This window comes from Triplophysa dalaica, chromosome 22 (assembly GCF_015846415.1).
Source record: "Triplophysa dalaica isolate WHDGS20190420 chromosome 22, ASM1584641v1, whole genome shotgun sequence".
NCBI lineage: Eukaryota > Metazoa > Chordata > Actinopteri > Cypriniformes > Nemacheilidae > Triplophysa > Triplophysa dalaica.
The window spans coordinates 9,866,711-9,884,222 of NC_079563.1; the positions used below are offsets into that span (position 1 = coordinate 9,866,711).

Consider the following 17,512-nt stretch of genomic DNA (forward strand, 5'->3'; position numbering starts at 1 on the left):
CAAGGTTACTTGTATTTATTAATGTATTTCACACAGATTACAAAATACATGATTTACAAAGTAATCTGTGACGTATTTAGTTAGATTACACAAATGTTTTAACTTAATCTAAATACTTTAGAATACTTTGGAATACTAATAAGGTACATAAAACAAAGGGATCGTCAAACAGAGGACTTATTATTTTAACAGGATCCGTTTTCCCGTTTTTTTTCTCATTGGACATTATAGTGCACACTTCCAAGAAAATAAATCTGAATAATGAGTTATAAACACAATTGTGAGGGAAAAATCAGAACTGTGAGACAAAAAGTCGCATTACCTACACATTATTTAAACCAAAAAGTCACAAACAACTATCACACTTATTCAGGACAGTACTAAAATATTATCATGTAATGTCTTTGAACCCAGATCCCTCTTATTTCGTTAAAATTATTCAAATTTGCATATTGGCTGGGGGTTTGAAATTTATGACCAAAACTGCTTTTTATAATGCTTTTGTAGATTGTCAGAACTAGAGAATCACAAACAGTTAGTGTTTACATTAATTGCTGCTTACAGTTTATATTAATGTTTAAATGACATTAAAATTCCAATTAATAACTCAGGTAATTTAGGATTACTGTAATTTGATTACCAACTATTTAAAAGTAACTGTACTGAAATACAGTTACTAAACTCAAAAGTTACATGTATTTCATACTCACCAGCCATGCATATAGTTTTACTATAAATAAACAAGTGGTTATTGTGGTAAAAGTAAATTGTGATTACTATGTTTTTTTCACAAATAAAACTTAAAAAATGTAAGATGTGGTGATTGGTTCCTATAGTTAAACCTTTGTTTCTTTTACACTATTTTACTATACATTCAACTTTTAATTTAAAGTATTCAATATATTTAGATAATGATGGCTTACACACTACAGTGTATAGACTCCAGAAAGAGCAGTAAAATACAGCAGTCATCATCATTGCTGCCTCATTAAAATAAATAGACACATTTTGCAATGTTTTCTTTAATGGTGCATCACTTTTATTTATTAATTCTTTGACTAAACTCCTCCCTCTAGCAATGAATATTTGGAAATGTCAGCTTTTAGAGTGCTTTGCAATGCTTTTTCACTTGTAATTTGGACACCATCCGGATACATCAGGGTTTAAAAACTGATCATGAATGTCATTAGCGACAGATAATTAGCAAATTGGCATGCATCACATTATGTTAGCATGCAATATACATTAAGGTAAAAAGGTTGATCACAGATACTACTAAAAGTGTGTCTTATGAAGGTCTTTGGTCAATTTTACTCTTTGTAAGAATTCAATTGTTGCTTTTGACTAAGTTAAAATGTTAATGTGAAGTGATCTAACTTTCTTCTGACTGATAAACCCAGACATCAACTTTTTTCTGCATTATTTTCTTTGCTGGCAAACTGCAGTAGCCTATTTCAGCAGAGGACATGCCATCTGTTTTTGCTCTGTTCATGAATCACTTCACACTTTGGTCCCTTGATGTTGTTCATTGTCTGAATACAGCATATCAACACGAGATTGAAAGTGCCTTTTTGCTGCCAATTTGTTTGAAACAGAGCTTAATAAACTTACTGCAAAATAAATGTTTTGTCTAATTTGAGATTGATTTGTAAATATCAACAATAGTTAGACTGACAAAGTTTGTCTCATCATTTGCCCTAATGATATTCCAACCCGTATGACTTTCTTTCCTCTTTGTATCACAGAGTGACAAAAATTAATGAATTCCCAATTGTGTAGATTGAATACATTGTCAACACATTATGACTCAATTGTCAAAATGTTAATGTGAAGTGATCTAACTTTCTTTTGACGGATAAACCCAGATATAAGCTTTTATTTGTATGCCTTATTTCCTTTGCTGGCAAACTGCAGTTTTTCAGCAGAGGACATGCCATCTGTTTTGTTAAGTTCTTGAATAGTTCCCACTTTGGTCCCTTGATGTTGTTAGTTGTCTGACCACACCATATCAACACTGGATTGAAAGTGCCTTTTTGCGTCCATTTTGTCTGTAACAGAGCTTTATAAACTGACTGCAAAATAAATGTCTTGTATGATTTGAGATTCATTTGTAAATATTATCAACAGTTCGACTGAAAAAGATAGTCTCATCATCTTCCCTAATGATATTCCAACCCGGATGACTTTCTTTCCTCTTTGTAACACAAAATGACACGAATAAATGAGTTCCCAGTTGGGTAGATTGAATACATTGGCAACACATTATGACTCAATTGGCTTTTCTTCTTTCGTTTGTCCAATTCATTCAATCAGTTCTCTCTAGACTTTTTGCATATTTTTCATAGCAACAGATCATATTCTCCATATTGTTTGTGGGAATATGTTTCTCTCTCCCCCCCCACCTTACCACGATCCCCTTTCACCCCTGGCTTTGTCTAATTTAATATCACGCATCGATAACTTTTAATTAATATGATTGGCTGTGGGATTCTCGTACCGTTTCATTGTGTTTCTCATGCTCGCTTCTGTCAACCCCAGTGAAGCAATTGAACAGCTAACGTACATACATGCGACAAAATCTCATATCCTTCTCTCTGTGTTCCCCTGGGAACAGAATTTGAGCGATGCTGGTTTTGTAGGATTACTGATGCACAGATATTCCCCACACTGGCTAAAATGATATAAATGTGTGTTTAAGATGATCAATCTTTTCTCTCTCTGGTTCTTCCGACTTTGAATTTGATTAGTATCTTTTGGCCAATTACAAAATCAACACGCAAACTGTTACATGCACATTTCTGTAAGGAGTAACTGCTTTCTGTATCGAAAAGGGTAGCTGTTTATTTAAAATGCGGCACTGCCTGTTCTGCTTCTCAAAGACAGCAAATGCAATAAGCGAGATGAGACCTCTGTGTGTGCGTTCAATTATGTGTATGTGGTTTGATCAGCCACGCTGAAACGGAGCCAAAAGTTGCACCCTAATTTTACTGCTGGTGTACGGAGACGGTTTGATGAATCGATAGAGGTTAACTGTGCTATAGCCTTATGTGTACGTAAGTGTGTGCGTGCATGAAATGCATATGTGTTTGTGTTTCCTTGTTGGAAATCCTCCTTGACGGGTTAGTTCACAAAAAATAGTTATTTAATCACAGTCTTGTTAAATGGTGATTTACTTTCTTTAATGGAACTTTGTCACTAATGTTGTAGAATGTTCTTTGAATTAAAATGAATAGTGACCGAGGCTGTCATTCACAAACATTCTGCATCTTTTTCTGTACCACAGAAAACGATTTTTCTGTTGCTTTAAAGGTATCATTCATTTACATTACGCATTTTGGCAGATGCTTATATCCTAAGTGACTTACATTGCACTACATATTTGTTTCTAAGTATGTTCAAACCCTGTGATCGAACCCATGACCTTGGCATTGTTAGCACCATTCTCTAACCACTGAGCTACAGGAAAGCATTCACCTGTTAGTAATACATTTGTCATCATTTATTCACCCTCATGTTGTTCAAAACTAGTATATGATATTGGTGTCTGCTACACAATTGAAGATATTTTGAGAAATGTCTCGGTGGTTTTTTGATTTAATGGTGGACAGGGTTGTTTGGTTACCAACATGCTTTAACATTTTTTTTTTATTTTTGGTGTATTTTGCAGAAGAAATAAAGTCATACAGTTTTGGAATGACATAATAGTGAGTAAATTATGACAGAAGTTTTAGGTGAACCATCCCTTTGAAGCTGTGTTCTCGGACATGCTAGCTGGTTTATCGTGTAAGAGGGCCATTAGTTGCATGGTCAATATGGTGGTTTTTCTATTATATGATTGAGTTTTCTTATATAAAATGACACATTTAGTTAGTTATACGTTTCATGTATTCTTATGAAATAATATTGGGCCTCATGTATAAGTATGAGCTCTTGAACACCTGCTTGAACAAAAAACATCTTATCTTAACTGCACAAACACCACAAATCATTTCTAATAAGGAAGTTTGGTTTGTCGCATAGAGTCAAGGACGCTGGTATCTCTAAACAGTGAGCTCATTTATAACAAAGCTAATGTTAAGAGTTTGAACACTTGAACATCTGCACACACACCAAATATCTCTTAACACTAAGACGAACTCCCCACACACTTTTGTAGAGAAGTTTAATTAAATCAAATACAACCAAGGACACTTTATTATCGCTAAACAGTGAGCTCATTTTTAATAACAACATGGTTAAATCATGTATCGTCCAAACCTCCCCGGAAAGTGTCAAGATAAAGAGGCTCTTGTTTTTGAGAGGTGCACGCGACCAAATCTTAATATGTTAGGCCGGAAACTATGAGCGCAGAGGGACGGGCTAATGAAAAGGTGATATCATATGAAAACTGATTGGAAGAAGATGATTTCAGGTAAACATGATTGGTTTAAACTGTGATAACAACTTGAAAACAATGTATAAAAAATGGAGTCAGATGTGTATTCGTTGGGCATCGTCAGATGAACTCTGTATGTCCCTCTTTGACTTGTTCGAATAAATTAAAGATTGAAAACTTTGAAACTTGGCTTCTTCGTGATTTCTCTCAACATTTCATGATCGAATTTGCAGCTATCACGTTGTTGAAACAGCTTGAGCGCCTTACCCTGGTATAACCAGCAGTAACTGGTTTGTTTCTGGTCCAAGATACCAGATTGCCTACCACATTTTATGGACCAGCTAGCATGTTTAAAACAACAGCCGGATTTCTGTGCGTTTTTTATTTTGTTTATGTGTATGAGAGAGGTTCTGTAACAGAGTGTTAAAATGTCTGGTACGGTGTGGCCTGCTGCTTTATAGCTGTGAGATGCAGGCTTACCCCATAATGATAAGAGAGTACAGAGTAATTACAGGCGCTGCTTCAGCGAGCAGCCAAGGGCATCTGTGGCTCCCCTCCCTGACTAAGGCCAAACTACCAGGGCTTCCCTCAACCTTTATTAGGACTCCCTACCAGGTTCTTTCTCCCTTCTGTCTCTTGCTCTCTGCACCTCTCAGCAGTTTTACAGTCTTATCTCTCCCCTCTCTCACCATTATCTTTCCGCCTCTGCCCTCTTTCTCTTCTTCATCAAGTCTTTTCTCCTTTCGATTCTCATACCCTGCTTGTCATTCTTTTGATCTCTCTCAATCGTGACCGCTTTTGCCAGGAAGGATGTGTTCCTGGTCAGCATCTTTTGCCCTGTCCTGGATTAATTTTGCAGTTTAACAAACAAAGTATAGTCTCCGCAATGTCAGTAGCGTTAACCCTTACCATAACGAAGTATGAATTATTTATAGAAGCTTTGACTTTTCATTCTCCAGTTCATTTACCTCTATGCCCGGTTCTGTGCTTTTTGCCTGTCAACATATAAATTATTTTTGTCAATGATCTATAGGAATGTAGCCAATGATAATTAGCATAATGTCACAAATTTAATTAAATAGAGACCATTTGTGTGTATCTAGTAGATATGCCATCTTACATGACATGCCGTAGAATGCATATGGCATTCAGGAAATAATAATCGTACTGTATTATACATCATATTTTCAATAAATAATGTAAGGTGAATGAATAAATAGTAAAATCCACCATCTGTTACATTATCATTCATTGCAGTAGGGAATATTGGTTCAGGAACTCGTCATACTTGACCGTCAGACCTTTTAAATTCTTCTTTTCATCATCAGATATTGCCTTTCTTCTTGACCTCCCTTGCTTATCTTTCCGCACCCTCTACCGCATCGACGCTTTTTACTTACATCTGTGTGTTGGGTTCGCTGCCTGAAATATCAGCAAAAGTGAAAATAGCAGGAATAAGTAAAGAAGGCACCCATGTGAGCTGCTTTTGCACTCGCACATCTCTCAGAGACTTTCGAAACACATTTCTATCACAAGACGTGAATATCATATTGAGTACTACTGCTTTTCTTGAAAACAATATTTTGGTACCAAAACCTGCTTTTTTCTTATCCGATTCATAAAGTATGTACAATAAAAAAATCTTGTTTTAGGGCAACTGAATATTTAATGAAATCAGCAAGTGGTTCTCAATTTTTTCTTGAGTAAATGTTATGCTATGCTATGGTGTAGTCAAGCACACTCTTCAAGAACATGTTGGATGTGTTTCCATCCTTAATCCTACAGTGCACCAGGTACAACATCAAAACAAACAGTATATAAAAATATTTTTTTTGCTTGTATATTAGTATTATTCTTTGAGGGATTGATGATCCAGTCAGTCTTTCTAGGGATTGTATGTTTGACAAGACTCTGTCAATGTCATTCAGAGACCTCACGGACCGTCCCCTGAGACGACAGGCACGTCCCATTCTTTTGTTTTGAATTGACAAAATGAGATGGAGAGGCAGACTGAAAGAATGGATAAATGCTGACTAGCAAGCATTGAAATACTGTATAGCACGCTGCTGAACGTTCAGAATTTGAATGAAAGGTGATTTAACATGCCGGTTAGATTACGGTACTTGCGGTGGAGGACGTGTTCTGTTTAAGTATAAAGCAATCTGAGTATCTGGGATGGCAGCCCACCAGTAATGGAGCCTTGCTCGCTCATGACGTCAACACCAGGCTCTTAAGTGCTCAGAAATTACTGAGGTAAATGTCTACTTTTTCTGTCTGCTCCTCTTTATCCTCTGCCCCACGCGTACACGCACTCCTCCTTTGTGTGTGTCCATCTTGTTAGAGGTCAAACTCAATCTGTCCTTGTCAGGTTTAATCAAAGTATCCACAAATTCAATTTCAACCGCTGTGTGAGAGAGGCTATTAAGGCATTCTTTGTCATTCGCAATGTCATTAGGGAGTGAGACAAGAGGGCAGGAGGGTGTTTCCGATTTTGATGCGTTTACTCATCGTTTTAGGGGGGATAAAGCTTTCCGTCACTCTCAAAAGGTGACAGAAATCATTCATTGCACTCAAGACTAAATGCTTTAAAAAGCACACTGTTGATGGTAAAGTAACAACAAAGCTCTTAATAGTATTTATTCACCTTTATATCATTCCCAATCACAACCTGTATATAACATACAAACAAGCAGCATATGCTGTTAACTTTCGGAGCCCTTTTTGAGCCTACACATGAAAACGCATGTTGGAACTAAAATGGCGGTAACTCATGAATTCTTTTCAATACATACAGTTGGTCTCGTTTGAAAAAAGAAAAGTAGCTGATTTATGCTTTAAAGAAAAATCACACACACACACAGAAAAAATAAAGGTATGCTGTTAGGTTTATGGTAAAAATAAATTAAAAAGGTGTCTGTTTTTCCTTGATTAAAAAATACATTAAAAAAACACAGGTCACAAAAGGATAACAAAAATCTAAGCACACTCTTTATAAAAAATCAATTACTCTCCCTACTTAAATTATTTAAAAAAATGCCAAAGAATCTGTATTCTAGAGTCTTAGACCTTTCCAATGATATATAGTTTGTCATGATTCGATGGAAATTACATGCACAATATTGACGCAAACTTAGGTGTCCCGTATACGGAACGGGTGACAGTTAACAGGCTACGTGATTTAATACAATTTTGGGGAAATTGTCTATCTCGTATCAACAAACTTTTGTTGTACCAATGTAGCCTATATAGCCATAAACGTGTCACATGCTTTCAGATTGTATTATGATAATCAGTTAAGTTTTGGTTATCCTTGGACCTCGCCAATGTTTTTTTTTCTACTTTTTGGTATTTTTCATTGTAAAACAAATTTGTGTAGCAGCCTATAACATTCCTATGCCTGCCGTTGATTCTTGAAATGTATGTAATCATACAAACTGCGTGCATATTTCATTAAGTATGTTTTACCATACAATGTAATTGGCAATCAGACATGGTTAATGTAACTTATTTAGTACTATAACAACTGGTATCTAGCAAATGTATGTACACATTCTGAAACATATTTATACACATGTCCCTACAAAAGTCCAACAGGGAGTAGATTAAATGCATTTTGTTCTTTTACCACACAGCGCCTTTGGCTCTTCAAAAAGATAAAGCATTCTTTATTCTGTTCATTACTAAGCTCTGCCTCACCCACTAATTTTAGAAGTTTGCCCCAAATACCAAATCCGTCATTGCAATAGTACTCCTTTCCCCCATATTTCTTGACCATTTTTGAAATCTCATAGCCTTTATTAGTGTTTTGCTAGTCTGTCAAATCTTTTACCACATATAATTTGTTTCTTTAGCATCATCATGGCATGTACTGTACTGTATGTTACACTTTTTCCAGGATGAGTTGACTTTACTAATCATACGCATATTGTATTTATATGATGAATGTTGCCTTCTCTCATCTCTTTCAGACAAATAAAGCCCTAATCTGATCTCTTCAGAACTGATGGACCTTCCCCCCATCTGCACGCTATGTCCAGCATTCATGCCTGAGGTGTGATGTATATGCTGCACGAAAATAACCCACCGAAGCAAAATCATCCACCAATAGAAAATCATCAATCACTTCAGCTTTAGTTATCTTTTCCATCTCAAATTTAAATTCTTTGAAAGATTATGGAAGCCTTCTTAATCTTCGGTTGTGTAACGGCATAAGCTGATGTTTGGCGTCCTCATTATCAACAAAGAAGTCTGGGAAACTCGTTCGGCTTCAGCTGCACACCAAAAAATAATCGGATATTGCTTTCATACAGATGGTGGCGAGCAGCAATTGCCAGAGCTCGGATTTGTCTGGAACCGAGCTCCTGGAATTGCAGATTTGGAAGACATTTTGGGTGCTTCCGTTGTCGGGTCAAACATGAGACTCGGGAGTCTAAACTAGAAGCACTAGTACCCATCTGAAACCTGACAGATGGATAGCACACAAATTATTCATTTATTAGAGTTCAATTCATATTAATGGCCCTCTTGTGGAGGATAGTGCAGATTAATGCTGTTAGCTCTGAGAACGCATTGGTTAATGTTAACACCAATAAAATATGTGCTGTAGAAGCCATTAGTCACATCTAGGTTCTTTTCCCTGACACATTATTAAACTCTTTTGGATGGTCAATCACACATCGTCCAACTCAACCCTGACACACAGATCGATAGTGTTAACCGCCCGGTAACCTGATGCCTCCATGTCTTTCGTTTCTGTCGTTTTTTTTTTCAACTAATATCTCCATCCATTTCGGCCTCTAGCTTCATCCAGGAGGACCTGAGAGGTGTTGATCTTTTCGTTCATTTGTGGGCTAACAATCTAATTAATGAACTGTGTTAATTACTTGATTAGGTAGTGTGTGCTAGACCACAGAAAACAAACTGAATTCTGTTAGTTTGGCTGTACCAGCGGATAGATAATCAATACCACATTTATAATAGTTTCCAAGTTGGCATGAAATGCATGTAGTTGTTTCTTATGAATTGGGACGAGTGTATGAGTGATATGACTTTCTGAATTAGGAAAAATCTATGATGTGGTTTGGTGGCATAATTTGGGAATATACTGAATTGTTGGAAGTCTGGCCATTGGACAGTCGGTTTAGTCACGCCTCAGCTGAGATATTTCATATTGGCTACTTTAGGATAGAATATCACGGCACATAAGTTAAAAATTATCTGCACAGATAAATAATATATAATAAACACTGCAATATTTCATAAAAATGTAAAATAATAAAATAAAGAGTACATAACTACTTATTTTTAAGGTCCTACTTTGGTTCATGGAGTGTCCAACTAAAAGTTTATGTACATAGGTGTTAAACACTATTATTACGGCATAATAGGCAGTTATTCTACCTTACTTCTTGACCGACTCTCAAATGATTTGTTCCGCGATTCATCGATCTAATCCCCTCCTTTCCGCTAGCCTAGTCTGATGTGATTTGTCTATCGCCAATGAGGCTTACGAGGTACAGTGTACAGTGGGAGTAGAGTGAAGTTTTTGCAGGCTGTCCTAGCAAAATGTAGTCGGGAACTATATGTAGTGACATAAATTTGCGGTGGTTCGCGAATCTGACTAGGACGACTCATTTGTGTGATTCAGGGTCGAATCCCTTTTTTCCGAGCCAATAACTTTGTTATTCATTCACCTTCGGATTTACAATTTAGCAGACAGCTTACTTTTAAACACTGCAACATTACACACTGCTTGAAATGTAATTTTCTTGATCTCATGTAGAGATGGACCGATTCATCGTTTTTGCCGATTAATCGGCACCGATAATTTGAACTATCGGCAATAATCCCCACCAATAGTTTTTCCCGGTTGCCTTTGATCCAGACATAGCAGGGAAAGCTCTACTGTGATAAGATGGTGTAGATCTCAGAGTATATTGTAAACAACGACCTCTAGAGGTCAAAATAAAACTGACAGATATAGTGGTCGACCTCTAATCTCATGTTATGTACTCTTTAATCGTATACGTTTCAAGCTACATCCACAAATATGAAAAAAACTAAATAATCATTTGCACTAAACATGTTGTTATCGCTTGTTGACAAATCACATCTGCGCTATGAGAGTGGAAGTGGCTTAGCTGGCTAAGATTTCATGTAAGTATATCATCACTCTGAGTGCATATTGTCTAGTTGTTGTTTAATAAAGAATTATGATTGATAACGATTTTGGAATTAATTGGAATTATTTCAAACAACTGATCAACACAAAAATTAAACGCTGATTCGTCTCAAATGATGGACAAATGTAAGAGTACTTGCAGTGCAAGGACGGTGGATGCAAATACTACATTATCACTTTTTGTCTTCTTAAGGTGCAAAGTAATTGTGATTATCTGAAATAACTGTGGTTAAGTCAAATAACCTCAGTCGGACAATTGTTTAATAATCATGACAGCCATGACCACAGAGTAAATGTTTCCCTCTAATTGTAAAAAAAAGAATTTTAGTAAAACGCATATTGTGGAAGTCTAAGGGACTGAAATATTTTAGAGCTGACACTTTTTTTCTTTTTTTTTAAATTAGATTTGTGGTTAGTCTTTAAAAAAATTATTTAATGTTTATCCCATAATAATTGTTCCCTACAGTCTTTCATTTCAAGTGTATAACTGTACACTCAGTCTTTGTTTGTTAAATAATTTTATGTAGTAATCAATAGAATTCATTGTAAAGGTTACCTTATCTTGAACCCAACAGTCCTCAAAGATAATACAATTTATGTGTTTTTCTAAGGAGGTTTACGTATATCATTGCAAAAAATAAATGAGCAAACCCTTGGTGCTGTGAAAATATTGACTGCTATTTTAATATACTACCTGCCTATCATTTTTCAGCATTCCTTGCACTTGCCCTTCTGTTTCTGCATTGATCTGTTTTTTTCATGTTTTGTGTTTCCACCTGCCTATCCTCCTCTTTCTCCTTTCGTCCACCTTCTTCCTTCTTTCCCCACTTCCTTCCTCTTTGTGTTACTATCTCATCCTCTGTCTCTTTCACTCTCTCTTTCTTTCTGACCCCTGGCACTCGGAGTACTCGGATGAGAGGCTACCTAACACTGTGCAGTGCGATCAGGTGTTGTCGAGTAAGCGAGATAGAGCCCATCTTCAACGGTCAGCTTAATGGTGTCCTCCTTCAGCGACACGTCCTCGTGCCCTGAGCGACTCCTTTACTCTTAACCCAGTCTGCAGAACTGCTGCATTCTCCTTATTGCACATCTGCAGGCCTTCCCTCACTTTGTAGATATATTAAAGGTTGAATGAGCGCCGGACCTTTACATAAATACAATTACCGTAAAGGGATAGTTCACCCCAAAATCAAGTTTCTGTCATTATTTTCTAACCCTCTTGTAAGTTTAAACCTGTATGACTTTCTTTCATCTGTAAAACACAAAAGGAGATATTTTGAGTAATGTTCGAAAACAAAAAACATTGGTCCCCATGGTTTTCTGTTGCCAACATTCTTCAATATATCTTCTTCTGTGTTCTGCAGAAGAAAGTGATACAGGTTAAAAATGGCAAGAGGGTTAGTAAACGATGACAGAAACTTTATTTGAATTCAACCAGAGCCATTGAAAAACACAGTTACCACACTCGATCTCACCAACATGTGGTCAAGTGGTTCATGGATCGCTTAATATTTGTAAAAAAATAAACGTGCTGTCAACCTATTTGAATTAATTTAATCGCATTCTGTGTGTATGGTCGGTCACAGTGCAACAGTGAAAAGGGACCCCAAGGAAACAGTGTCGCGCTGCGCAGCGTTCCGCACGTTGTTTAAGCGACATGCACCGGTAATGTAGACTGTATATTAAAAATTCATAACAAAAACACACAATGGTATCCGGTATGAACCGGTATATCACCCAGCACTACTTCGCGTTGTTTCAAATCTGATTACATTTCTTTGTTCTGATGAACACAGAGCAAGATATTTGAAAGAAGGCATGTAACCAAACACTTCTTGAAAACCATTCACTAACATAGTATTAAAGGTCTCATAAACTGTACTTGTTTATTGTTTTATACTGTTATATGAGGTCTTTTGCGTGGTTTTTACATTTTAAAAAATCTAAATCAATAAGTAATAGGGTATTTTCTACATGGGTTTTGAGGCAAACGCTCGCTTTTAACCAACGTTTAAAATAAAAAGTATCCAGCCTACGCCAGCCTTTTTAACATTTTCACCTAACTTTAATGGCACACAGTAAATTTTTTGTAAAGAATATATGGACAAACAATATGTCAAATGAAAGAACAGAGTCTCTGCTTTTAAACAAAATAAACCGTATTCTTCTATCTTCATGTGTTCTTTCTTTATCACTCCTTAGATGTGGGTAGGTTTCTTCAAAAATGCATCACTTTGATTAAACAGCTGAGACAATTAACGTTTTTTGTCAAAGATTCCGCCCAGATTACACTCAGAACAATCATTAAAAGTTCTAGGTTCTGGGATTCTGTACTTTTTTCCCAAAGGTGTGTAATAGCGTCACCTGCTGTATAACAGTACAAGCACCAATTGCCGTAATAACTCGTCTTTGGCGGGGAACCGTTTTTTTTAAATGACAAGATAACTCGTCAACGGCGGTGAAAGAGTTAACGGCATGTTTGTTTATTGCCTGCTCACTGTATCTTTCTGTGGAGAAGGTGTTCAACCTATCAATGTCGTCATAGATAGGTGCATTCCAGGATGTGGCGTTCGCTGGGCCTGGTGTCAGCAACAGACATAATCTCAGTAACAAGGGCTTTTTAGCTCTAACACTTACATGATGTTCACGTGAATACTATTTCCTCTTATATAACAAAAGATCGTGTTAAAATTGTGATTTTACCACAATGTGATTTTTTAAGTCATCACTCCTTTAAAAATCATAGTAGGTCTTCATCAGAACAAAGAAATGTGTTCATAGATTTGGAACAACCCGAGGGGGAGTAAATAAAGACAGAATTTTCATTTTGGGGTGAACTGTTTCTTTAGTACACCACACTTAGCTTATAACAAAGATTTTTAAGTTGCGTTGTTGGGTATGATTTCATGGGAAATGTCAGTTTGACTTCATTTGACTGAAACACATGTAAAAATAAGTACGTTACTTGCAGTTTTATGTTTGAAACAGAGATGGCGATATAGAAGCAGAAGTTAATTCAGCTATTTTAAGTTTGTTTATAAAGGATTAATAGATAATAGCGAATGAATGCCCTTTTTTTACATTTATTATGTCTTTCACTAAGGTCACATCCCTGCTGCCAAAATAGAAATTTCTATACTTCTGTTATTTGTTCATGTGGACATTATTCAGTCCGCTTCTGTAAACTGTGAACAGAACAATCCTTAACTCACGCCTGTTAATAAACACTGTCGTAGTTCCCAAACATTGACTGTGTGATAGCCCCTATGAGAGGGGTTTTCTTGCTCTTTTACTGATGTTAATCACCTCTCTCTCACTCCCTCTTTCTCTCCTTAGTTCTACAAGATTTGTTGGTGAATAAAACCAAACCCTCGGTTGAAGCCAAGTGCTTCATAAAACTGTAAAGGTGTAAAATAGCCTCTGCTATTAAGAGAATTGTGTTTGTGTGTGTGTGTGTGTCACGTTTCTATTCCATCTCCAGCTTGCGTGAAATTGGGCACTGGGCAAACGGAGAGGGTGATCATTGATTAATCAGTATACATTAATGAGCTGCATCGATCGAGAGACCAGTACACTCAGCGTCGACCTGGCTGCCATCTTAGCAATGCAGGGGAACCCGTCCTAAACCAGAATAAGGTGTGCAAGACAGGTGTGCAGAGGTCCAGATGGGGCTCGACATTGTTATGATGGACGCATATAGTTCACTGACCCGACAATGCAGCAGTGATCCCATGATCCTCCACTGCTGTGCCCAAGTAACGGCAAACAATTTGTCCATTTTTGGCTGCTTTAGAGCTGAAATTTTGAAGCAAAACCCTGAGAGGTCACAGCATGAGGTGCTTAGAAGTTTTATTTTGCATAGGATGGGGATAGAGTTGCGATGGAAATATCATTCACACTAATAATGCCATAAGAATGAATGTGCCTGAGCCTGTTTTTGTATATGTCTACGTGTGTGGAAACACATTTTTGTGTATTCGGCCACATTATACTACGGTACTGAAACGTAATGTGATAATGTGTTTGGTAGATTTCAAAGGAACGTAAATATTATAGAATAGGGTCCCAGGAGCCTGACAGGCTTTCAGAGTTACTTCAGTGCCATAACAAATACACAAAAACACACTCTCTTTCATTCATTTTCTCAGTTTTTCCCTCTCCGTTTTTCGTCTTCTACATGCATTAATAGCCCTGATGATTGCATCGCGGTGCATTTCATGTTCAATGGCGAGAGCGATGGATAAAAAGCCAGATTAATATCCCTGATTATAATCATTTTCATTTATGTACAAAACACCCACTCCCTCTTTCTCTCACACACACACACACACACACACACACACACACACACTCACTCACTGCTTAATCTCTGTATCTTTCCTTCAGTTTTGTTTTGCGTTGACTGTTCTTTCATCCACTGTGTAATAAATCTCAGGCTTTGGCGTCAATTTCATAATCAAACTCTGGATATTTACATAAGCACTTTGGTCCCCATCTTCACCCAAAGACTCAAAGGCTAAGCAAAGAGAGGTTGCCATTTCAATAAAACATGAACTGAGTTGTGGACGCTGCTGTTTGCGTTGTTGCCCTGTAGGTTGACATAACAATTGCAAGGCTTTTGTCTCAATATCAGTGCTGTAATCAGAGAGCGTGCTGTTTTTTACTGTTTGACCAATGGCAAGGTTAACGGTAGTAAACCATGGCCGGAGTCCAACTTCCAATCGCATGTCATAGAGTAACAATCTTTCACAGAAAACAATTGGAATTAAGTAGAGTGTTGCTTTAATAGGCAGACGTGCTCTCTCGTGTGTGAGCGTAGAGGAGATGGTGTGTCTCTGTGTAATTAGCATCCTTAGGGCAGGTCTTAAAGCAACCCAGAATAGCCCATGCATGTGGGACGCTTCGAAAGACTGTAAATCACACCTTATAAACGGCTCACCTATTTCAGCCTGTTCATGTCATAAATGACAGTCAGACCCTTTTCATCCCGTATAAAAGTCCAAATAAATCTGATTGCTACTAAATGGGCTTCTCCTTTATCTGACCTACGGAAGGTTATTTTAGACACATGATTGGATTTTATACTGGAATGCGATGTATTGTAGCTTTGTATGATTACATTTGTACTACAGTGACAACTTGAGTGACACTGTGAAGTGTTAACGGAGAAACCATGAAATCACTTTGTAACGTTGGGTTAAAACTTCTCAAACCAAAGAACCTGTTATTTTTGCCCAGTTACGAATGTAGTTGCTCCAATCAAAAGTACTTGTACAATACAGTATAAAATGAACTTACCCGGCCTTTTTTCTGTTCTTCCTCTTCGACCGCCACATAACCGAACTTTTGATATGAGAACGAGAATTTGTTTCTGGCAAAGGGACTTGTTGCTCTTGGGGCAAGGCTTGCGTTTGTTGGCTATCGGTCGGTTGGTGTGGTCTTCCTTGACTGCCCGTTTTTGTCTGATGAGAGAGCTGGCGAGAGCTGCCATCTTCCCCCCCCTCTCACCTTTGGGAGGGGGGTCTCTGTCTGCTTAGGAGACCCTCTCTGGATAAACTTTTCGCCTTTCTTTACCAGCAGCGCAAAGATATAAAAGTCAAGGGTCAAATCCGGAGCGGAGAGCGAGAATTAGAGTAGGTTCCTCACGTGTCCCGATGTGTTTCCCAATCCTAAAAGAGAAACGGTTAAGTTCTGGTCCACTCAAAACCCGTCCACGGATTGTCCTTCATGTTGGTTTCGCAAAATACATATTGATGGTGAAACAAATCCACAAGACGTAAATCGACGGCGTCACATTTCCACAAAAAGAACCAGAAAGATGCTGGCGAAGTCATCGTTGCGACATTGCCGACATATTTGCCCCCACTGCTCCTCACACTTCCCCTCCCTGTGTCTTTCCTCTTTCGGAAGACGAAGACACTGACAAAGCTAAAGTTTAGCACACTGTTTCAGAGAAAAACATTGCTTGGTCGGTCCATAACAGAAAGTTCTTCACTCACCACTAGCAGGATTTACAGCTCGAGCCAGGAACAGATCCAGGCAGATGGTCAGCCTACAGTCCCTGTGGCTAACTTTACTCGTGTTGAAAAAAATAATAATCTGGAGCGGTAATCCAGTGCTCCGACGTCCAGAGGCACTTCTGGTTCAGCTGCTGGGACCGACAAAGCCCTGAGTCGCAGGACGGGAGCCGGCAAAAAGAAGAATGGACTCCGAGAAATTTCCCTTCAGCCTCTTCTGGCACACGCTATCTCTCCCCACAGCCCTACATTACCCCCCCCTCCACCCCAAAGCCAGCGAGTGTGTGTGTCTGTTTGAGTGTGTGTGCGCAAATCCAGCGGCTACCACCAGTAAAGGTGACATTCATGAGAGAACAAGTGAGGGAGGGAGAGCAAGAGCGATCGGGAGAGAGAGAGTGAGGGGAAAAGAGAGGGAGTGAAACAAGAATGATGAATGAGAACAAGGAAGGAGAGAAAAGAGAGAGATGAAGGAAGAAAAAGACAGGAGAGAGAGAGTAATGCTATTCTTTTCCTCCCTCGCTCTACCGGACGATACGACTGTCCTTGATGAGTAGAGCGGAGGAGAGAGAGAGAGAGTGTGTGTGAGCTGCCAATGGTGACAGTTTTCAGTCACCGGAAGAACATCGCAGTCAAGCGTTCGGAGTCGGTTATCTCTGCCAAGTACACACACACTCTCGCACACATTTATCCCTCTCACTCGTCTACACACATCCTCGTGTACACAATCACTCTTACTGGATTAGGATTGTACCACTTTTCTTGGTTTAACGTTCTGCGTTCTGTTGCCTTGTGCAGTAAGTGTTTCACATTTTCTGAAGGAATAAAAGTAACAGAAGGAGTTTTGCCGTAGAACCTGGTGGATGGAGAATTTTAAGACGTCTTTGGCTTTCCCCGTTCGAAGGCTGTTCTTAAAGATAGACATCTTAATTACGCTGCCTC

General features: G+C 38.1%; 1 protein-coding gene across 2 annotated transcripts in view; it reads right to left on the bottom strand.

Moving 5' to 3' along the window:
* Positions 1–17,076, bottom strand: part of fgf11b (fibroblast growth factor 11b) — a 47,322-nt gene extending 30,246 nt beyond the window's left edge. The window contains exon 1 of one of the 2 annotated variants that reach the window (XM_056737015.1): positions 15,855–17,076. In XM_056737015.1, the coding sequence (XP_056592993.1) occupies positions 15,855–16,047 (193 nt within the window). In that variant the 5' untranslated portion in view covers positions 16,048–17,076. The remainder of the gene's footprint in view (positions 1–15,854) is intronic. The other variant, XM_056737016.1, reaches the window with a different exon arrangement.
* Positions 17,077–17,512: the final 436 nt, after the last annotated feature.